General features: G+C 50.2%; 1 protein-coding gene across 2 annotated transcripts; it reads right to left on the reverse strand.

The window, feature by feature from the left end:
* Positions 1-1,874: 1,874 nt before the first annotated feature.
* Positions 1,875-21,950, reverse strand: LOC309589323 (hematopoietic lineage cell-specific protein-like). Of its 2 annotated transcripts, none has more exons than XM_082309347.1 (15): positions 21,493-21,950; positions 19,179-19,262; positions 17,152-17,225; positions 16,060-16,189; positions 14,728-14,838; positions 13,989-14,043; positions 11,763-11,873; positions 11,134-11,244; positions 10,463-10,518; positions 7,737-7,806; positions 7,357-7,493; positions 6,603-6,710; positions 5,789-6,098; positions 3,923-3,994; positions 1,875-3,550 (listed from the first exon to the last, which is right to left on the reverse strand). In XM_082309347.1, exons 2-15 carry the CDS (start codon positions 19,260-19,262, stop codon positions 3,414-3,416), a joined length of 1,566 nt encoding a protein of 521 aa, XP_082165473.1. In that variant the 5' UTR covers positions 21,493-21,950; the 3' UTR covers positions 1,875-3,413. The 2 variants fall into 2 exon arrangements, with proteins under 2 accessions (XP_082165473.1, XP_082165472.1); XM_082309346.1 differs by having other exon boundaries at positions 1,876-3,550; positions 6,603-6,713; positions 21,493-21,946.
* Positions 21,951-23,084: the final 1,134 nt, after the last annotated feature.

Raw genomic sequence — 23,084 nt, forward strand, 5'->3', positions numbered from 1 at the left:
GCAATGCCAGGGCTGCAACAGATTGCTGGTGTGGCACAGTGCCGCATCACCTGTCTGTGGCAAATCTTTGATGGCAGCAGTGGCTGCCCTGGGCTCCCTGCCCAGGTAGTGGCTGCTTGTGGAACACTGCCATCACTTGTCCGACCCTCAGCACATCACTGATGGCAGAATGGCAAAATCGAGTTGGGAACAAGGCTACAGTTCCAGGATTATGTCTTTATTTTGCAGGTGTCACGTGCTGAGCTCAGCACAGGACCTGTTGCAGCTATGCAGCTACCAGGGAATGCTGTGAAAGGCAATTTCCTGTAGTACCAGACACGTGCTGGCCCGAGCAAGGCCATGAGGTCTTCCTTGGGGCTGCCCAAGGTGCTGAGCCAGGCCCTGCACGGGACAAGGGGCAGTGTCTTGGATTGCAGAATCTGGCCTCTGCAAAGGGGCTGTCACACCAGCCTCCTTCCACACACACAAAAAAATGCAGTTGTTGTGAGTGGTGTGGCTGTGGACAATAGTGGCTGAGGGCTGGCTGGTGACGTGGGGCAGCCAGCTTCTTCCAGCTGCCACTGCCTCAGCTTAACCTCTTCTTGCAGGGGCTCTGCAACTGGGTCCATGCTCAAATGATTGCATGGGTGTTGGGGCAATCCCACTGCTGGCCAAATCTGCAGGCACGTCCACGAGGGCCAGCAGTGTCCAACGCCATGGCAGAAGCCAGGAGCAGCCAGCCACCAGTGCAAGGGTCCGCGTGGGGAGGGAAGCTGGCACAGGCTGCACATGCAGGTGCAAGCCTGCAGCCACAGCAATGTTTCTGCAGCTGTCATAGAGGGGCATGTTGGCTGGAAGGGGCCAAAACATGCTCATCCATAGCTCAGTTACCAAGAAATACCCAGCAAAATCCAGTCTGTTCCCAAAGAAACCTACTGGAAAGTCAAAAATTGGGCCTATGAGGCACACAGCTTGTTGGGAGCAGTTTGCCAGTTCTTAGTGCACCACACGCACTCATTTTATTCTTCAGGGAAAAAAAATGTTTCTGCAACCCATGTGTTGGGATGGCCCGTTGCTCCTACCCAAACAGGTTGCAAGCCTCTCAGCCAGCTCTACTCTACACCTTTCTTGTTTGTAAAAAAATTATTGAAACACCCCTAGTTCACAGTCTCACTAGGACACTTAAGAGAGTCTGCCACAATGAGGCCCATTCTGGAGAGCCCCCCAGAAAGGAACATCAGGAAATAAAGGGTGAACTGCATGAAGAAAAAATATTGGGAAAGTTATTTCAGAAGGAAAAAAAAAAAAAAACAACAACGAAAAAAACAAAAAAATCCAAAACCAACCAACCAAAAACCTCCAGAATATTTACATTAAAATTGACAATTTCTAACCTGAATCACAATGTGTCTTTCCCATGATCGACAGACACAGACTGTGATTTTTCTCAGTATCAAACACTGAGCAGGGACCCTCTGCACCCTTGACTGTTGGCAGCTGGCACTGCACTTGGGTGTGCTCCTGCAGCTTCTCACATGCTGTGCTACTCAGCAGTGTCCCCGATTTATTCCTATTATTGTGGTACTTGCATGCCACAGAGGAAAAACAACCAACTCCTACAGTGGCACGTTGAGCATCTAGCCTGGAATATACTGGTTCAAGGGACAGCATCAGTTTGCATTGGATTATTACTGAAACCTGCTTTAAACATTTAAAATAAAAAATTTCCTCTTGTCCTGCTTCCCACCTGCTCAGCCTTTTCCCCACATCTGTGAAGAAGGAGGGCTAGACTCGGGGACCCTTCTCACTGTGCAAGGAACCGAGCCTACAACAGACACAGGGCACACGTGCTGTCACAGAATAACCGGGACGCAATTTTAATCAGGCAGTTTATTACTACAGCTATGAGGGAGAGCACAGCGCAGTGGAGAGACAGACACTGCTGATATGAACTCTGCCCAAATGGGGCAGTTACAGAGTTTATATACCTTTAGAGTATGCAACTCATTCTTCACCAGTGTCAGATAAGAGGGATATTGTAAACAACAATAGCATTCTTTAGATAAGGAGGGTCTAGCCAGCACAGCCTTTAACAAATAATTCACTCCTTTGTTAATTAAACTGGTGAGACCATTACCTGCAAATATTTCTTAACTAGTGAGTCCTGCAAAGACCTATGAGGGGTTAACCATTTTACTGCCACACTGGGGAGGCCTGACTTCAGCACAGGGACTCAAACCACCCAACAGCAGAGAGAACAGGCTGAGCCAAATACTAGATAGGGGAACCTACCTTTAGCACTGACTGCAAAGCACAGTGGAGCGCTCAGGCTAGAGACAAGCTGTGGGACTGCTCTTCCCACCCCACCTGCATGTGTATGCTTATTTATACTGTCAGAGCAGTTAACAGGAAAAATGGAGCTCTCTTAAAATATTCTACTACCTGTATCATGCAGCACTTATTCTGATTCATTTGCTAGACTGAAAGGATTTCCCTAGCAGAACATTCCTCTGATGGACTGCCTGGATGAGGACCAAGACAGTTATTAACATACTCTTCCTTAAGTGAAGCCTTTTAGTATTTTTCTCTTGCTCCAAGATAGATTTTCCAGAATAATCTTTCTCAGAAAATAATCTAATTTTTACACTTCCTTTTTCAAGGTTTACCCCAGAAATGACATGTCTCCCAACAGTGTTCTTGGCACACAGAGGAAAACCAAGTGAGTAATCTCCCACCTTAGCAAGATCATCCTACATTTTCATTGAGCCAGCACACACGTCTCGTGTTTAATGGAACAGCTCACTGCAGCCAAGCTTGTGTCTGTGTGCAGCAAAGTCAGCAGTGTTCACTGTGAGGGTCAAATGTTCCTAGGCCCCAGCCCTGAAATCTGCCCAGATAGACCATGTTAATGTTCCTCCACCCTGTGCTGCAAACATGGTTCATCCTGCAAGTGGAAACCCTTCTTGGGAGCAAAGGCAAGTTTGGCCTTCACAGCGCTCTTTTCCTTGACCCCTAGGTAGGATGAGATCCAGGGCCACAGCAACTTAAAAAGGTCCTATAGCTCATGTCCCTTCTGCCTTGACTGGAGTAGAGTAGGTGTTTCTTTTCTGTGAATTGCCCTGTTGGGAACAGGAATGGACACGCTTCTCCTGCAAGCTTGCTGGTTAACACGTAGGACAGCCTAGGTAGAAAAGACATCTTGTATCGCACTCACATGCTCTTAAACCATCCCACCTTTCCCATCTGGAAGTGGATGGGAACCAAAGTTCTCTTGGGCACAGGCCAAAACTTTCCCTCAGACGCTGCCAGTTTGCTTCTTGGTATTTCTTGCATGTAGACACGCCAGGCTGAGCCAAGGTAAGCTAATAACATGTAAAAGGCTGAAGCAGAGAGAGGCAGAAGTTTGGAAGGAATCAGCTTGGACAATGCTGGTTTCACTGCAGAAGCTTCACATAATTTGCTGGAAAGAGGCCTACTTTGCCCCGGCACTGCCCCCGCCACCAGCCTTCATCTACCATCTCAATGTGTGTGATTGTGTCGTCAGGATCAAAAGAAATCTCATCATCTCCATCTGCAAAAATTGTTCAGAAAAGATAGTCACAATGCAAAGATAACCCCAGAGAGAGCTGGATTTACATCCCTCCTCCCACCCCACCCCCAGGAGCAGAATACAGAACAAGCATTCTGATAACCCTCAGAGTTCACCTCATCCAACCCCATCAAACAACACAGATAAAGCAGAGAAAGATGAAGCTTCACAGATGAAAGATGAAGCTTCTGTGTTCCCAAGTCAGATCTCACTCTGCTTTCCAAGAGGAAGAAATTTAAACAACCAAGTTGAAATCTTTTCACCACTGCTGATGGTGTAAGCTACCACCTCCCTTGTCGCACCACCCTGCCCAGGTCCCAGTGCTTTCTCCCACAGCCTGGATGGCAGACCCACCTCCTTGGTAGTCATAGAGAGCTACTGCACAGGTCCCAGGGCTCTCCACCTCATAAACATTGTCCGTTTCCCCTGCAGAAGAGAGGGTGGGCAGATGAGAAAGAGGTTGAAAGCAGCCACATAGATCTGGTCAGTGCCACCCTCCACCCAGCTGTCAGCCTTGGGGTGAACCACATCCAAACCCTATCAACAGGGAGACATGTACCATGGCTCAAAGCAAGGTATGACTTCCCTCCCCTTCTGCAAGGAGAGGCTGGGTCCTGATGCTTCATGTTCCTCTCCCAGGAAAAAGGCTGGACATAACTCCAGCCTCTCCACTTACCATCTCCAGTACCAGCAAAGCTATGACAGAAAGATCAACAGCAGCTCATGCAGTTTGCTTATATACTTGGAGGAAGACTACTCTGCACTCCTCACACGGAGGAGAAACCAGCAGATCAGGTCTCATGAGCGCCAGCCATTTGAATAGAATCATAGAATAGAATCATAGAATCATTTAGGTTGAAAAAGACCTTTAAGATCATCAAGTCCAACCATTAACCCAGCGCTGCAAAGTCCACCACTAAACCATGTCCCTAAGCACCACATCTATCCGTCTTTTAAATACTTCCAGAGATGGGGACTCAACCACTTCCCTGGGCAGCCTGTTCCAATCCTTGATAACCCTTTCAGTGAAGAAATTTTTTCCTAATATCCAACCTAAACCTCCCCTGGCACAACTTGAGGCTATTTCCTCTAGTCCTATCGCTTGTTACTTCAGAGAAGAGACCAACACCAACCTCGCTACCACCTCCTTTCAGGTAGTTGTAGAGAGTGATAAGGTCTCCCCTCAGCCTTCTCTTCTCCAAACTAAACAACCCCAGCTCCCTCAGCTGCTCTCACCAGACTTGTGCTCCAGACCCTTCACCACCCTCATTGCCCTTCTTTGGACACGCTCCAGAACCTCAATGTCCTTCTGGTAGTGAGGGGCCCAAAACTGAACACAGTATTTGAGGTGCGGCCTCACCAGTGCCCAGTACAGGGGGATGATTGCTTCCCTAGTTCTGCTGGCCACACTGTTTCTGATACAAGCCAGGATGCTACTGGCCTTCTTGGCCACCTGAGCACACTGCTGGCTCATATTCAGCCGGCTGTCGACCAACGCCCCCAGGTCCTTTTCCACCAGGCAGCTCTCCAGCCACTCTTCTCCAAGCCTGTAGTGTTGCATGGGGTTGTTGTGACCCAAGTGCAGGACCCAGCACTGAGCCTTGTTGAATCTCATACAATTGGCCTTGGCCCATCGATCCAGCCTCTCCACATCCCTCTGTAGAGCCTTCCTACCCTCCAGCAGATGAACACTCTTCCCAACTTGGTGTTGTCTGCAAACTTTCTGAGGGTGCATTTGATCTCCTCGTCCAGATCATTGATAAAGATATTATACAGAATTGGCCCCAGTACTGAGCCCTGGGGAACACCACTTGTGACCGGCCACCAACTGGATTTAACTTTGAGCAACAGGCTGAATTAAGAGGGCACCCTCAGGCCTCAGTGCAGCACTGGCAGTCACTTGCCAGGAAACAGTGCACCAAAAACATCAGTCCAGGTCCAGCTTCTTCAGACCCCACAGCAGTCCTCTGGTCCTCCTGCCTGAGTCCTGCTCCAGCAGAGATATTTGCTGCCTGGCCCAGCATCCCATGCAGCTGATCTCACACCTTGGAGCCGGGCAAGGGAGTGAGAGACGACCAAGTTTCTATTATCATGGGCTGCTATCCTGACCACAGTAGACTGCAGGATAAAAATTCCCTCTGGAGTCTGCCCCATACGTCCAGGCAGGTGAGCAGACAGACACAAGCTCCCCAAGACATAAGCTTTTCCATCAGTACTCACCCAGGTGGGGATGGCTCTGGCTGGGCTCCTCAGGAAGGATCTCCTCATAGTCCTCACCTCCATCTCCTCCATGGTCGTAGACAGCATCCAGCTTTTCCAAGGGTGCGGGCAGCTCCTCATAGTCAGCACCTCCACTGGTACTGTCACAGTAGTCAGAGGGCTCTGGGAGCTCCTCATAGTCTCCACCGATATCCAAACTTTCACTGTAGATGGGCTGAGCCTGGTTGGAGATCTTGCACAGCTCTTCACCCAGATCTGCTGGCCTTGGTGGCAAAGTGGGTGGTATTTCCTCATCCTCCCTTTTTGCTTCCTGCCATGAAGTGAGAAAGTGACTTGAAAGTCACCTGCAAAGCATCCACTGCAGGCAGTTCTCCCCTGACTGCACAGCACCCAACACAAAGGAGCCAACTCCACTGCAGGTGCCTTTAGTGCTACCATGACACAAATGGAGCACCATCCTCTGCACAACAGGGAAACAGCTCAGCCATTAGGTCTGTGCTGAACTGGCACCTGGGATTGCTGTGAAGACCCTCATGGCTCCTGTATTTGAACCTCTCTCTCATATTTAGCTACAGCTCACTGTACTGCCACTGCACTGACCCACTCCAAGAGCCCATCTCATGGTGTAAGGTGCTGTGCAGACATGTCCCATCACCATCCCAACGTCTGCCCCCTCACTCCTTCCAAAGCCTCTCCCATGCTGTGGCTGCACCCCACTTCTTCCTGCAGGGCTGCCCATAAAGCACAGCCCCCTCTCACGTGCAATCCCCTCTGCCTGCTCCCCTTCCTGGCTCTCCCCAGCCCGCCTTGGTACCTGTTCTCCTTGTGACACAGGCCTGTCTCGGTCAGCACTCCGAGGTACCCTTGCTGGCACGGTGGCAGGGGCTGCCTCTGTGTGGTCCTTCTCTCTCTGTGGGATTTCCTGCTGGAGAAAAAGTCACCAGACACCCTCAATCCCTTTGAATGAGGTCCACAGCAATGTCCGTTCCCATTCCCAACAGAGCAACTCAGAGAATTTTCCTCCAGCTGAAATCTGTTCCAGCTCCCACAAAGCTGCCCTAGGGACTGGACACTAGCAGGCCTGTAACAACTATGGAGTCTGCAGAAAGCACCCTCAAGGAGGAAATGTATCAGGGAGCGCTTTATTGGTGAAACCTTATCTGCACATTGAAGGCAGAAACAGCACAATGTAGAAGGAGGTCTTGCAAATGTGAGGGTTTGGGTGCAATCTATCTCCAGTCTGGAAAACCCTGAATGCAGACTGCTGGGATGGCGATACTGGGGAGGTGTGATTGCACTGCGTTTGCCAAGCACTAGAGGCAAGAAGGAACCTAGGCCAAAGCACAGGGGGTGATGGCTGGGTGCAGGCAGGTCCTGATCTGTGTGCCGAAAGGGAAAATCCAGTGGCAGATGTGAAGTTCAATGGCAGTCCCTGGCAGTTGCACGGAAGCAGTTTAGGCAAGAAGTTACTGTAAAGAGATCAGGTAGAAGGACATGGAGCTGCATGGCCCTGAGGAAAAGTTTGCTTCGCAAGCCTTGGAGGATATGGCAAGATAGCCACGGCTCACCTTCCGCCGAGCTGCCTGGCACTCCCGAGCCTGCCGCCTCACCCGGTCCTCCTCTGCCTGCCTTCTGCTCTCCTCCTCTGCTAACTTAGCCATGTTTTCAAATCGTGACCGCAGGCTGCTGGTGCCACTGGAAGCCCCTGTGGAGAAGGTACCTGATCAAGCTTGCCCAATGGCTCCCTTCCACCATCCCAAGCATCCAGGAGAAACCCAGACCTCTGCCTCTCCCAGAGAAACTTGCAGTTCAGCCACCTTCTCCTGCCCCTCAACACAGGTTAAATCCACATCCCACCACAGCACATGCCTGCCAGTGTGCTGCCACAGAGGGATCATGAGGCCCACAGCTTCCCACCAAGCCCAGAGCTGGTACTCAGTTGTCTCACCTGCCTCCAGCGGTGTTGTTTTCTCATACGAGGAGGTGGGAGCTGCCATCTCGTTAAAGCCAGCAGCACTCTGCAAGAGGAAGTGAATTAAGTGTCCAGCTTGGTAGGCAAGGCCAGTGCTGAGATCCCCTACTGGGTTTGGCTACTGGTGACTGCAAGCTTTGTTCCCAGCTGTGTCTGTCCTCATCTGTACAACTGCCACACCACTGCGAAGGCTGCTGGCTGCAGCCCTGCTCTCCTGATGCCTCCCTGCACTGTGGGAGTGCCTGCTGCCCTCCAGCCAAAGGCAAGGGCAGCTCCTGTTAGAGGGGCGGCGCTCTGAGGGCTGAAAAGGCTACATGGAGCCAAGCGGAGGAGGCTGCACAGTGGCAAGATGACTGCTGCAATGGACAGCAAGGCTGGGCATTCAAGGCAGAAGCGCTCACTGGTAACATGGCAGAGAACTGAGTGGATGCCTGGCAGTCTACCACTTCCTGAGGTCCAGGGACCCGACGCATCCGTCCCCTGCACTCCCAGTGGTATGAGGCATGGAAGCACTTCCCTGATGTGCTTCCACTTCAGATGCACAGCTGCAGCTGCCTAACCGTGAAAAAAGGTGCATCCCTTCAGCAGGTCGTTGCCTGCAGTATGTGTATACAGTAGCATAGGCTGGAAAACATCAAAGTGAAAACGCATGTGAACATCTGAGATATCACTGGCTTTATGAGGTGTGAAGAGATGGCTAAACTGGTAATAGCATCGATGGGTTGTCTGCAGCAAAAAGAAAGTGCGATAGACGGGGTTTATCTACTTTCATGAGAAAACTATTGCATACAAAAAGGAAACTGCAAGTAGGATCCAGCTTTCAGACTAATACAGCTACATTTAGGGTGCTACCTGCAGGTGTCACCAATGGGCTGGGTGGCTGAGTTCCTACTACAGTCAGTGGAGCCCAGAGAGCAGCTCTGCTTTCCTTAAAGAAAACACACCTGAGCAGGCAAACGGCACTGCAGGCTCAGAACCGGGTCTACACAGACCACAGCAGAGACTTGGACATGTTGTTTATATGACAGCATTTAAATTTAGGAGTCTCAGTGTGAGAGCTGAATCCTACACTTAGTGTTCAAAACTTTATCAAAGGGGAGTTAAGATTGCCTGGTGGTATATTATGCTCTACTCTGGAGCAATGAATTCAGCACTACTCCAGTGAAGAACTTAGGTACTTATATTCACCATCTTTGATTGTGCTTCAATATTCTCAAAATGCACAAATTCATGTTCCACTTTGACCTGATCAAGAACTGCTTATTCCCTCTCTGCATCCTGCTTCTCAGATGACCTACAGCCCTGACTTTTGCACAACTGCTCATCTGATTTTGCATGCTTTTTTCTGCATTGTCATTTTTTTAGGTTATCCCTATCCACGCAGATCATCATCCACTGGCAAGACTCCCTTTCCTGAACAAGCTTGCGGGGTAGCCTGCCAAAGCATAATGTTAATTCAAGTGCCTGAGACAGTCTGCATTTTTACTGTAGATGAGCCTGCTTTCAGCCCAGATGGAAAACTTGAACCAGCAAACTGGATGACCTCTTCTCATGCAAGGTTGATCCCTGCCAATCCCATCCCTCCTGGGTTTTGTTAAGGTTTGCAGGCAGATGACTAGGCCCTGGCCTGAGATTTAGCTAACTGAACAGACCATAAGAAACTCCTGGACAGGACAGAAAAACCTGCAGAAGGTAACAGAGAAGCTGATGAGTTACAAACAGCACCATGAGGAATGGCCAGATCTCACCAGTAGTTAAGGGGGAGTGATATGGGGCCAGTCACTCATAAACAAAGCCATACCAGCTGGTGAGCAGTGTAAGAGGATAAGGAGATAAGGAGCCAGATACCAGAGAGGCCATAGCTCTGTGTCAGATACTGGAGAGACCGAGGAGGTCTGCAGCTTGGCTACTGGAGGGACCAAAGATTCAAGCCAGCTTCTGGGAAGCCTGGTTTATGTGTGGGTGCGACAGCTGCTAACAAACCTTACGCCTTGAGTAAGAACAGCTAGAGGAATGGCAGCCACAAGTGATACCACCTTCTCGCTGGAGGTAGTCCAAGGCAAGAACCACTCTATATGCATACTGCTCTCTGTGATCATCACCTACCAGTCAGTGCTGGGGACATGACACCAGATGGGCCTTCAGTCTGATCCAGCACCTCTCCTGTGTAAGAGACAGTTCCTGCATGGTGCAATAGCCTGTGGCATCTCAGACTTCTCACAAGGCTGCATTCTTACAGAATTTCATCTCCAAGGAGCTATGGCTGCTCATCCTGACTGTACTGGTACGCACAGGGCCTGTAGGAGTGACGGCAAGCTGCCAGACAGAACACTCCCAGTATCTTAAATGGTACCAGATATCCAGAAGGGCATACTCTGATGCCCTTAGAAAGCTCTTCACTGGCTCTGCTATTAAATCCTGCCCCAAGAGAAAGCAGGTGTATGACTGTTCAGTCCGAGAGTGGAACGATTCAAAAGCAGCTGAGAATGGAAAAAACCTTTTTCTTCCTTGCATTATGGTCTCCCCAGGCAGCACTCCTCTGCACCCTCTGGTATTTACACTGCGCCAGTTCCCTCACCCTTGCAATAGCTGTGCACTGAGCAGTGGGACCTCATCTCCATCTGGGAAGTCTCTTCTCTTGCAGCAGAGCAAAGAGCAGTGATTAGGAGGAAGCAATTGCAAGCTGCAGAATGCAGTCTTACCTTATCTATTCTGTCCTTCTGGACCCCGTAACGGCCTCCAAACCCCTTGGCGTAGTCTGTATGGAAAAAAATGAGGCTATTTTATAATAGTTTATATTCTGTGTGCACCTCCAACTTCAGTATGCTGTGACCAGTGAAATGAGTTAGCTTTGTCTGCATCTTATCACATACGGAACTAAATAGAGATAATACATGTAAAATGCTCTGGACAGCAGCTTTTAAGACTAATCGTTCACTCCTTTCAGTGAAGTGCACAGGCGTTCAGTGCTGTACACTGCCAAATCTGCTTCCAAGGCACTGGCGTGAGAAGCCAGTCATGCCATTTGAGTGCAATGTGGCCTTGTTCACCGAAGTTAAACATACAGTAGTCAAGCCATTCCTCGAACCTGCTTTGCCTCATTCCCGTGTGCTCACCTTTTGAATGAGCTTATGATCAGGAATGTACCTCACAGAGAAAGCACAGTATAGTCTGGGAAGCCCAATTCAGGGACTTGCCTTCAATATTCCCCACTGATCCAAGCATGCACCTACGCTGGCAGAGTTCACAGTGTGCCGCAACATGCTGTACACATTCAGTTTTCAGCAGCTGGGTCTCTGCCAAGTATGAACCACTAGCTCCAGGTCTGTGTGTGCTCCAAATTGTGCTGCCACCTCTGGCAGCATTGCCCTACCTGTTTGGGAGGCATGGGGTTGCACTTCCTCCTGATGGTCCCAGCCAAGGGCACTCTTGTCCTGACGATCCCTCTGGACCCCGAACTTCCCACCAAAGCCCACAGAATAGTCTTCAGTTGCAGGGATACACACCATGGCATGGAAGAGAACAGACGAGGGAAAGAGAAAAGTGGCAGCACTGTGAGCTCAGGATGTTGTCACACGGGCAATAGTTTTCCCTGCCCAGGACTTAAAGACATGGAGCAAGGCCAGATTTCCTCACTGGTGGCTGAAGCAACAGTCCTCCCTCCTCCCTGGGGCATGTCACCTGCTATTGGCACCTGCCTGGGCTTCCCCTGCACCCTTCCTTTGGTGACATACTGCCCAGGAGATACCTGTGCCCATAGAAATCTGCTGCTCCTCTTCATTTAGCCTCAACTTTTTCCAGCAGTCATGCACCATGCAATGGCTTTCCTCACCTGCCCCATTCCCTTGCTGCAAGTAGTGGGCACCCAACAGCTCCCTGTAGCTTTTCCACCATTCATGCAGCAGGTTGCAAAAACCAAGCACAGCACCCCACAGCCCCAGTGGGCATAGTCCCAAGCTCCAATCCTGACACTGCCTGCTGCACTGGGCTCCCCCAGCTCACCTTTCTGAGAGTCGTGCTTCTCTGCCTGGCTCTTGTAGTCAAATCCCACTGCCGCTTTGTCCACCTTGTCCCTCTCCACACCGTAACGGCCACCAAAGCCCTTGGAGTAATCTGAGGTGGTACATGGAGTGAAACGCTGCCCTGAGCATGGCACTGGTGAGGGGAAGGGGTAAAGATGGGGAGCAGCACTGGGGAAGAGCACCAGGGAGGAGGAAAAGCAGCAGGGATGATGGAAAACACCAGAAAAAGTAAGGGGTTTGGAGGGGACAGAGTGGATGGCAGGGAGCACCATGAGGGCCCTTGAGGATGAGGGCCCATGGGAATGGGTGCACAGGGCAAGCGTGGGTCATAGCAGCAACAGAGCCTGAGGGCCGTGGGCAGCAGGAGACACAGCAGGCCGAGAGGGCAAGGAAGAAAAGCAACATGCCAAGGGCAGCTGGGGAGGCAGTGGGAGCTCAGCCACTCAAGGACACAAAGCCAAGGCAAGACTTGGGCACTGACAGCCCGGGCATCCACCCACTCACACATCTCCAGAGCAAGGATTTCAACCTGTGGTCTGCCAGTCTCTGAAAAGGTCTTTGAATAAGTATATTGAGCCCTTGAAAGTACAGAAGAAATGGAAACCTTTTGTTGTATGACTTACATTTGCTGCAATGGAATCTCAACTTCTACAAGGAAACCACTGACTCTGGATGCTGCAGCAAAGGCTGAAACCCACATTTCTGGAGACATGCTCCAGCTCTCCCCCCAGCCGTCTCTGGCACACTTGACCATTATGTGACAGAGGCACAGCACGTCTTCCTTATGCCTCCCCTTTTTCCATCTTCTAAACTACTAATGTATTAACTACTTCAACTGTGTTCAGTTATTCTCCAGGGACTACCTTGTTATTATTGGCTGATGTCCTAAGAAACGTCAGCCTCTGTCCTAGCTGCTGGCTGTGTAAAGACACTTTCCTTTCAGAGACCTGGTCTGCCAGCTGTTTCCAAATCCTACCCTCCAGAAGGAGTAAATCACAGTTACATCTCTTTGTTCCCTGACCCTGTTCTTACAGGTCTGCATTTCACAGGAATGAGTTCGGGCTTCTCCAGCAAATTCAACCCAATCAATCCATGAAGACTGTGATCTAGAGAAATACGCATGAAAACATTTTGTATTCAAGAATGGCTCTCTGTTTCATAGAAGCTCAGTCACTTAAGGATGAATCTGTAAGTCCTAGAAATTTCTTAAACTTATCTCAAATAAACTATTATTCACCCATTAGACCATTATGAAATGGACCTTTTAGGATGCTGTTTTCAGCAATTACAGATTTTATGACTGTTACCTTGATGCTGGAGTTTCCAGTATGGACACATTTTCATGAAAAACAATTCAAACACCTTACCCTATTTCTAACATTTTCACTTTGTCCTGAGCGATTTCTGTGGTTTTACACAGCCTGATGAATTTCTGTGTCTACAGTCTAGTACACAATCTCTTATACAGGAATATGTTAATGTAGCACAACTGCATGTGATTCATTAATTTAAGATCAACCAAGAATGCCTCAGAACATCTTCCTTCTTTTATAGTTTCCTCTGCAACAAACATGATTCAGTTCTTCTTTTCTTGGTGATGCAGTATTCCGCACATTTGTCTGAAACAGTAACAGACCTTGCTTCTCACCTTCTCTTGGTTGCAGAATATTTAAAATATCTTTAGTTTCAGTTCTTGCAATGTTCTTAATGAATATAGCTGCTTGTATGTACATGTCAAAGTTTGACTGAATCATCTCCAGAATTCTGCAAAACTTTGGGTGCTGTATAGGCCTTTGTTTCCATATCCATTGTTGTGTCTTTTCTTCTATGCCGCTTTTTCAGAAATCGCTTCTCATGTCCTACAGTGCTTGGGTTCCCTCTGGAGCAGTCGCTCAGAAGGACTTTCAGAGGAAAGGGAGCATCAGCTATCCATTGGGGGTGTGTGTGGGGGTGTCTTCTCTGCTCAGCCATGACGTGGATTCCGTCAAAGCAAAACATAGAGACAAGCGGAATGTACAACAGAAGGGTGGTGATGGGACAGCAGGGAATGGGGCCGCAAGGGTGACTGACTGGGAACAGGAATCTGAAACAAGTGACAGGACGGGGCTAACAAAGGAGACTGTGCCACAGCAGACAGCACAGGGTATCGGGAGCAGAAGAGAAGCTGGGCAAAGTGTCAAGGGGCCACACGTGCCCATAGACTTGCCTTTCTGGGACGAGTGTTTCTCCACCTCACCCTTGTATTCAAAGCCCAGTGCTGACTGGAACAAGAAGGGGAGGAATGTCAGTCATCCCGAGGGCCAAGCTGGGTCTCACCCACCCTCCTCCAGGGGCCGGGCTGGGACTCCCTATCTTGTGCCGCAACATGCAGGCACCTGGCCACTCCTCGGCTGGTACAGGCCTCCTCAGCCTCTCACGCCATCCCTGCTGTCCATGTGGCAGCATGCCCCAGAACGGGCCCTCACAACAGCCCACGCACTCCAGGTAAGAGGGTCACAATCCTGACCCCACACCCGGTCAGCAGGCAAGGCAGCTGGGCAGCGTCTGACACCAGGATGTGCACGGGAGGGACGGCATCCTGCTGTCCCCATCCAGTCCTGCCACGGCCAGTCACTGTGCATGGCATAGCTTAGTGGTTTGGAGATGCAAAACACCACAGCCCCCAAGACAAACACAGTGCTGCCTGGATAGGGCAGCACAAGCACGTTAATGCACACCAGAGAGTTACTCTTCACAAAGGCCCTGCAATTTGTCATCAGTCATTGTCCTGCACACAGGAGATGAGCTGCGTGCTTCAGTGGAGACCGTGATGCACGGCATGCCTAGACCTGCACCCACCAGCACTTTGAAAACTGCAGCCACAATCCTAAATGTAGCATAGTGTTTTAGGGGCAGCACTGAGCACAGGCCGCAAGTACGTATTTCAGCTGCCCTGTCCAACATACCTTGTCAGCTCGGTCCCGCTGGACTCCATACTTGCCCCCAAAGCCCTGGGCTGCGTCCGTCTGCGAGGAGTGCTTCCCAACATCAGCAATGTACTCATGGCCCACTGCGCACTGGAAGAGAGACAGCATGACACGAGCACCCATGGTCAGACTGGCAGGGTGGACAGAGACACAGGCACCACACAGTTGCTCTGCCTTGCTGCCAAGATGCTTGCAGCCACAAGGTGACAGGTCCAAACTGACCGTGCTGGTGGTGGCGATGCCTTCCGCACAGCCTTTGCCAATACCAGCTATGCTCTGTGACCTGTGATGCAGCTTCAAGGGCAGCCATCCCACACAACCGGCCTCACTGCCAGCTCATCATGCAAACTGTGGGATGCTGAATACCTACTGCTCCCAAATGCCAGTGGAGTGGTGGATAATCACATGGGGAAACTGAGGAGAAAAGTGTGGATAGGCATGCACAACTGAAAACCCACAGGCAGCATGGCTGGCATCTGCTCCTTATTTTCTGTGTCTGAGCTGGCTGGGATCACCCTTTACGCCTACCACAGGCCAGGCCAGGGTCCTACTGCTCCCTGCAGGAGGTGGTGTGACCAGGAACTGCACACACTCATCAAGAGAAGAGGCAGAGGCTGAACACTTGCAAAATCCTGGTAAGACTAGAAGAAGGTCGAGGAGCTGCTCAACAAAAACATCCTCACTCTGCTCTGGCAGAAGGGTCTGAGCATGGCTGCTCCATTTTGGCCTTCTGGAAATGTCTGTTTCTCACCCTGCCATCCTGGTATCATGCACACCCACAGTGACCCCATATATTGCATACTACTGCAATCTTATCATCTCACGTCTGAAAAAAAAAAGAAGTATTAAATGCTGAAAGGTATAGGAAGAAGCGTGATTATGATTATCAGAAAACAAAACAAATTTGATGTGAGAACAGAGAATATGAACTAGGGCTTCCTCCTGGGAAGATATGACAGAGGTCTGTAATGGAGAATGTGAGGAGAGAATTATTATTCATTAGTTCTCCAAGCACAGGTAGGAAGGCACCTAATTTAATTGTTATGCAGCAGGTTTGAAACAAGCCACAGAAAATCATTCTTCGCAGCTAAGGGAAGTGTTGCAAGGAAACTGTAGAGACAAATTATACAAATAGGTTCAAACAGAGCCTGGAGACAGATTACGGGCTAGCTAGACACGTATGAATCTGCGCAGCGATGCCAGCTCTCCATTCTCTCCCTTCAAGGTCAGGCCAGAAGACAGGGATGCTCTTTCCTTTATGAGAAAAAGACTTTTCCACTGGGGCCCAAGGAAGCCCTCCACAACTGTTACCTTATCCATTCGGTCCCGCTCTGTTCCAAATTTGCCCCCATAGCCATAGGAGGCCTTGGGGCCAGTCTCGAGCTCCTTCTTCTTTATGACCTCATGTTCCTCTGACACCTTGTTCCTCAGCTGATGGATGCTGATGAGACAGAGAGAGTCAGGGTAAGTCACTATGGGACTGTGCAGACCCATGCAGCCAGTTCTCTGTCAGTATCTCTGTGCACTGTACCAGCCAGAGCCCAGCACAGAACAGGACGTAAACCCACTGCCAGCTGCCACCATGTGTCCACGTCGGGCCCCTCTGTGTGGTAGGCACACACATGCAGCCACTGCACCGTGGCAGGAGATGATGCTACCCAGGGGGCTGGCAAAGGACCCAGAGCGGTAGGCTCAGCGGGTGCATCTAGCCCCCACCCTGCAGCCCACATGCAGGGCTGCACCCTGTCTTCACCAGGAGCCCACGCTTTCCTTTTTCTGCGTGCTGCACTAGCCACACTACACAGGGCAGTACTGGGATGTCCCGGGGAAGCTGCTGGATAGGGTCAGCTTTGGACTGGGAAGGTCTTTGCCACAGGGACAGCCGCTGTCTGGAGGTACTTGAAAGTCAACCCCTCGCTGCACGACAGGCGGCCTGAGTCCTGCCTCTGGTGCAACACCAGCATCTCAAACCAAGAGCCTGGACGCAGCCGGCAGAGCCCAGGAGGGCAGGCGGCAGCCCCGGGCGGGCGGCAGCGCAGCCCCCCGGCGCTCCTCGCCCGGGGTGAGGTCTCCACTCCCCGGCCCCCCCGCTGCTTTCTGGGGCCGGAGCTGCAGCCCGAGCGCCGCAGGAGAGGCCCGAGCAGAGGGGCCCCGCGGGGGGCGCGGGAGGGCCGCCGCCCGGCAGCCCGCGCCGCCGGGAAGCCTCTCCTCTCGCCCCCCCCCGGCGCCTGCGGGCCGCTCCGCCCCGGCCGCGGCCCCGCCGCGCACAGGCCCTTATTTGGCTGGTTTCGGCCGGCGCTGCCGCTTCCCTGACGGGACGCGGCGGCCGCGCCGGCCCGGCCGCAGGTCCCGCTCCCCAGCCGCCCGCCCGCGGCCCCCTGCGCCCCGCCGGGCCGCACTCACTCGATGTGCTCTGCGCGTCCGGAGCCCTCGATGGTTTTGGCTCCCCAGCGCTGCTCCTTCTCGGAGATGTCGTTCTGCAGAGCCAACCGCAGCCGTCAGCGGCAGGCGGGGCCCGCCCGCCCCGGAGGAACGGGGCTCTGTCCCCCGGCCCCCCGAGGGCCACCCGCCGCCCTCCCGCAGGACGGCGCTCGGTGCGGCTCCGCCGGGCCGGGCCTGGCCCCGAGCGAGCCCGGACGACCCGGGCCGGGGCGGGCGAAGGGACGAGGACGGCTCCCGGGCGCGGACGGGAGGGGGGGCGGCGGGCAAGGCCCAGCGGGGACGGCCGGGGGTCCCGGCGCCCCGTCCTCGCCCGCTGCCGGCGTCCGGCAGGGCCGGGCGCCCGGGGAGGGCGGGTCCGCGGCCCGGGACGGGCGCCGGGCAGGGCGCGGGGCTGCGGGAAGCCCCATCCTTCCTCCTCGGGGAGAAGCGAGCCAACAAAAACGCTGTGGAAATGAATTCTTTAGGAAAATACTCGAAGAACAGTTAAGTGAGCGTTTCACTCAAGGTCCGCTGTTCTGCCTCAGCTTTGCTATGACGGCACTTGTTTTGTCTTCATTTTGGAAGGTCTGAACATGTATTTGATAAATTGAAGCATCCATAAATTTGTTCCTAATATAAGGCAAAGCTAAAAATATGTATATGCGAAATGGAATAAAAAATTAATACAAAGTCTTATTCTGTTCAGGCTTATTTTAAATGCTGCCACAAACAGAAGAAATCAAGTAAAAACAAAACAAACAAAAAATCTTGACAGCATAGATTTTTTTTTAAACATTAATAATTTGGAACTTCGAGGAGGGGGGCTTGCTTTTCTGCGCCAAACCAGAATTTCTTACTGGAAATAACTAGGCAAGACTGAACCTCAGAAACATAGGACTCTTGTGTAACAGAAGAATCTGTCCATCAAGAAACTACCTCGGAAAGGAAACCAAAAACTCAACAGAGCTCAGAGAGACCTGTGGCTGTAAAGCATGGCTGGCACTCCTTGGTGCCAGGAGGAGCAGGACTTCTGCTATACTGTGCTCCTAAGAGGTTTAGAAAAAGGGTATGAAGAATGCGATGTCGATGTCTTGAGATAGTAAAGGGACTGTTTAGGTTAACCAAATACAGGAGACAAAGCAGTACAGAAAAATCTTGTGATGCCAAATTAGTGGGTGATAAAATTGTAAATGCTGGTTAGCGTTAATAAGTACAAAAGTAAAGCATATGGAAAAAAAAAATCCTAATTATATCTGCACAACGATGGTTCCAAAATATTTACCATTCAGGAAGGAGTACGAAATATGGAATTATGTGCAATTATGTAGAGGAGCAGCAAATACAGAATTGGCCAAAGAGCCAAAGTGTGAGTAATTTACTAGGAAACGAACAGAGAATCAAATAGAAAACGAAAATCGTGACACTGCATGGGGTTCCCACAGGCTGAGTCCTTCTGTTCTCTCACCATCTCACCTAGAGAACTGGACTAGATAGAAAGCAAGACCTTAGAGGCATGGAGCTGCATCTGCACAAGGTGACTGTAAAGAGAGTAGGATTCTTCCATCTGGAAAAAAGACAACTGAGGGCAATGCTGGAAACCTGTAAAATTACAAACAGCGTGGGAAAGCGAAAATGTGTGTCTTGGCTATTTCTTGCAACATAAGTTGTGGGGAGGACTCAGTGAAGTTACCAGGGAGCAGGTTTAAAAGAAACTAGATATTCTATACTCCTTAAGTGGTATTACTTGTAGTCAGATGCAGGGTACATTGATGTAGGAAGTTCTGGAGACTAAACATAGATATGGGTCAGAAATGGCTTAGACAGATGACCTGACAGGACCTGCGAGGGGTTGGCGGGACTCGGCTGATCCTGCACAGCCAGCGGTGCTGCGTGCCATGCCTCACCCCGTGCGCCGGCCCAGTTGACTAGCATATATGCCTAGGGCCAGTGAACCCTTCACACCACCACCACCATCACCAATGTTATGGATTACCACACCAGACACTCACCACGAAATCAGGGTCAGTGTCCCAGTCGTCTCCCTGAGCCTCAACCTTCACTGACACGTCATGTCCCACGACTGCTTTCCACATCTGCACAAGGAGGACACAGCATCACTCAGAGCCCAGCACGTGGGCACTGCTGGCTCACGGCCACAGGCATGTCGGACCACAGCAGTCATGGCATAACTCGGGCTGGAAGGGACCCTTGCAGGCCACCTGCCCTGCTGATCTCTTGGTCCCTCATACAGCACAGGGCACCCCAAAATAGCTACCCTTGAGCCTCAGCACCTCTTTCAGCAAAACACACAGGGATTTTAAGTGTAAACCACAGTCTTCAAGCACACTGACTCTACCATTAAAATGCACACATTATTTTAATGTAAATTAGTGCTAGCATCCAACTACAAGATTCTGCTTTTCCAACAAACATCATTAATTTTCTGTACTGTGGGAGGCTGTTCCCTGCATTAACCTCCCTTCTGTGAAGCGCAGTCATGGCACACCACCAGAGGCCGTGGCGTGCTCTGCCGCCATGATACAATGCTTATTTACCTGAGGCTGGACCCCTGAAGTCTCTTGTCTGTTTTCTAACTTTTTAGGTACTGCCTAGTGGGCTAGGGAAGGTTCAGAGAAAAGCTGTGTGCTGGTCTGACGGTGCTGGTACAGTATGCTGTGTGGTGTTTATGTCTGTCATATGGTAAAAAGAGGAAACGGGGCTAAAATCATTAAGTGTGCAGGGCTGAAAAGGCTGAAGCTGCGGTGGTGTGGCTTGTGCAGGCTGTCCAAAGAGGACTGGAGGAAGTGACAGGCCCAGGAAGAGGAAGTTAAATAAGTTATGTGAAATCTAAAACGCCTGCATTTCATTTTCAAGGTGACTGTGAAAAAAGATGATGAAAAAGCCCCTCCCAAACATCATAGTTTCTATAAAATGAGAGACAGAAGGAAGATTACACGGCTTGCCTGCCCCTACACAACAGAGCAATCATTCTCAGCAGAGTTCTCATGTCCCACCACCTATTACTGCCTGTGGTGTCGAGAAGCCCCAAATTGTTCTTACTGTTGCCCAAAGAAGCTTCTCACTGGGTCAGAGAAAGACTGAACAGAATGTGCAGCAAAGACTGGGCTGCTGAGCCCTGTTTCACATCACCACAAACATCACATAAGCCTGTGAACAAACCAACAGGAGGGAAGAGAACTGCTTTGCGATGGATCCTCATTTAACAGCACGCTTTTATTAAATGCTTCTCAACAGCACTAAGCCCTCAATCCCACAACCATACAGTAGCTTACAAACTGGCCCCAAGTGCCCAGGACAGTTGCTTTCTGTGCAAGCAAAATGCTTATGCTGAACAAGTCATTAATTGTACAACACAAAAAGCCGTTAAGTGAATAACCTTCCAGTTCAGTACAGCGCACGCTGTTCTGTTCGGTTTCACGCTGCCCTTAGCGATTGTCTAGAGAATCAGCACTGTAAGACCGGGGGCAAAGCCAACAGAAACTAAAAGAGCACAGCAGGGATGAGTCGCCTTTGTTAAACAAAAGCCAAATAGTTGTCGTACTCCAGAACACAGCAGGTCTGTGACTACTCAGCTGTGCTTGCGTGCACTGACAGTAATCTTATGACAAACTGAATATAGCTAATTGCAAATAGAAGCAGGGGAAGCAGGAAGGCTCATGTGGACGACATAGCACAATCTAACAATACCTTTCATTTCCTTTTCCCCTCCCTATTTTATTAGCATCTCTCACTCCAAAGATTTTTAAAGTTTGTGGCTCATTTTTGTTAATGATAAAACAGCAGCAATACCCAGCTAGCACAGCGCTGTTCAACAGGGCAGCTGATTGAGCAGCTAGCTCAAATGCAGGTGGTTCAGGGTTTTAAATCCTGCTGTAAATGGTTCTTGACCACCTATTCTCCAAAGCCACCCACCATGCATCTTGGGAACCTTGACAAGCCACAGACTGTAATCACACCACAAGGCTCCAGACACCCTCTATTAATGAGGAATATCAGCCAGAGTAGCATCTCAACCGTTTAGTTTGTCCCATTAGCTTGTCCCTTGAAAGCATCCACTACAGCACAAATATAGGGCTACCACACTTAGCACAGTCATGCTGGTTGATTTGGAAACGTGGTTCTTCAGAGCCTCAAACACAAAAGCAACGATGATCAAAGAACAGACTGAGAAGCAAATGCCGAGCACTATCAACTCACACATGCTGGGTCAAGAAGGAGTTCTCTTTGCCCACCAAAACCCTACATTTTTTGTTGTTGTTTCTCACTTTCCACTCTCAAAACCCACTCAGCTTTCTTTCTTACCTTAAAAGGTTCACCAGCTCCTGGTGGCAAACTTGCTGCTTTTTGCTCCGGCACCTGTTGCTAGCGACAGCTTTTGGACTGCTGCGTGCTCCGAGTTCCTGTTTTAACTTCAGCTATCTTCACTTCCTGCGTCCCAGCCCCCAGCTCTGCTCAAGTCATGAGTACCAAAACCTGCCCTAGTGCGCTGCGGTTCCCTGCACGCTGCCTGTGCTCTGCGATGCTGACAAGGTGTATACCCAGGATACAAATTGCTGACTCCATGAGTAGCGCTTGATGGGGCACAATTATGTTTCTTAGTGTGCAAAACCAGATTGTGATCTCCATTTTCATCTCTTCCAAAAAATCATTCTGCCATAGAAGTACAAAAAAGTTAAAAGGCTGAAGCCCCTGGGCTTGACAATTACAATGAGATCCAAAGAAAGCAAGTTACTGCTTACAGAACTTGTTATGAAATTTGACTCAGTACTTTACAGCACAATTGAAAATATATAAACACACACAGACACATACGCACACATATATACATACATACATGAAAGCTCTTCCAGGACCAAAAAAAAAAAAAGTAAATAGCTTGAACAAGGAAGATGGAAAGCATGTAGTTAAAGAATCCTAAGCACTTACAGATCAGGCTCTTTGGTACTTTGCTTACTGGTAGGAAGTGCATAATTTTGGAATGAGTAGCATAAATCACACTAGTTTGACACTAGATAAACATCTCAAACCAAAATAACTTCCTTTCTGAATGAGTAAAGTGAAGCAAGAAAAGCTCCTAGACTAGTTATTTCTATTTGACAAAATGGAAAGATATACAGGGCTTAGAATAGAATAGACCAGCATAGTTCAGCTGGAAGGGACCTACAATGATCATCTAGTCCAACTGCCTGACCACTTCAGTGCTGACCAAAAGTTAAAGCATGTTATTAAGGGCATTGTCCAAATCCCTCTTAAACACTGCCAGGCTTGGGGCATCGACAGCCTCTCCAGGAAGCCTCTTCCAGTGTTTGACCAGCCTCTTGGTAAAGAAATGTTTCCTAATGTCAAGTCTGAACCTCCCCTGATACAGCTTTAAACCATTCCCATGAGTCCTATCACTGGATCCCAGGGAGAAGATCCGCACCTTCCTCTCCACGTCCCCTCCTCAGGAAGCTGGAGAGAGCAATGAGGTCACTCCTCAGCCTCCTTCTCTCCAAACTAGACAAACTAGACAAAATCCTCAGCCGCTCCTCATAGGACATGCCTTCCAGCCCTGTCACCAGCTTTGTTGCCCTCCTCTGAATGCATTCAAGGACCTTAGCATCCTTTTTAAATGGTAGGGCTCAGAACTGCACAGAGTATTCCAGCTGAGGCCACACCAACGCTAAATACAGTGGGATAATCACCTCTCTTGACCAGCTGGTTATGCTGTGTTTGATGCCCCCCAGGATGCAGTTTGCCCTCTTGGCTGCCAGGGCACACTGCCCTTTCTGCAGGGCTGCTCTCCAGTCACTCCTCTCCCAATTTATACTTCTGCCCAGCGTTACTCCGTCCCAGATGCAGAATCCAGCATTTGGACTTGTGAAATTTCATGCCATTGATGATTGCCGAATGCT

This window comes from Platalea leucorodia (assembly GCF_965183815.1).
Source record: "Platalea leucorodia genome assembly, chromosome: 4".
In the NCBI taxonomy this organism is placed as follows: domain Eukaryota; kingdom Metazoa; phylum Chordata; class Aves; order Pelecaniformes; family Threskiornithidae; genus Platalea; species Platalea leucorodia.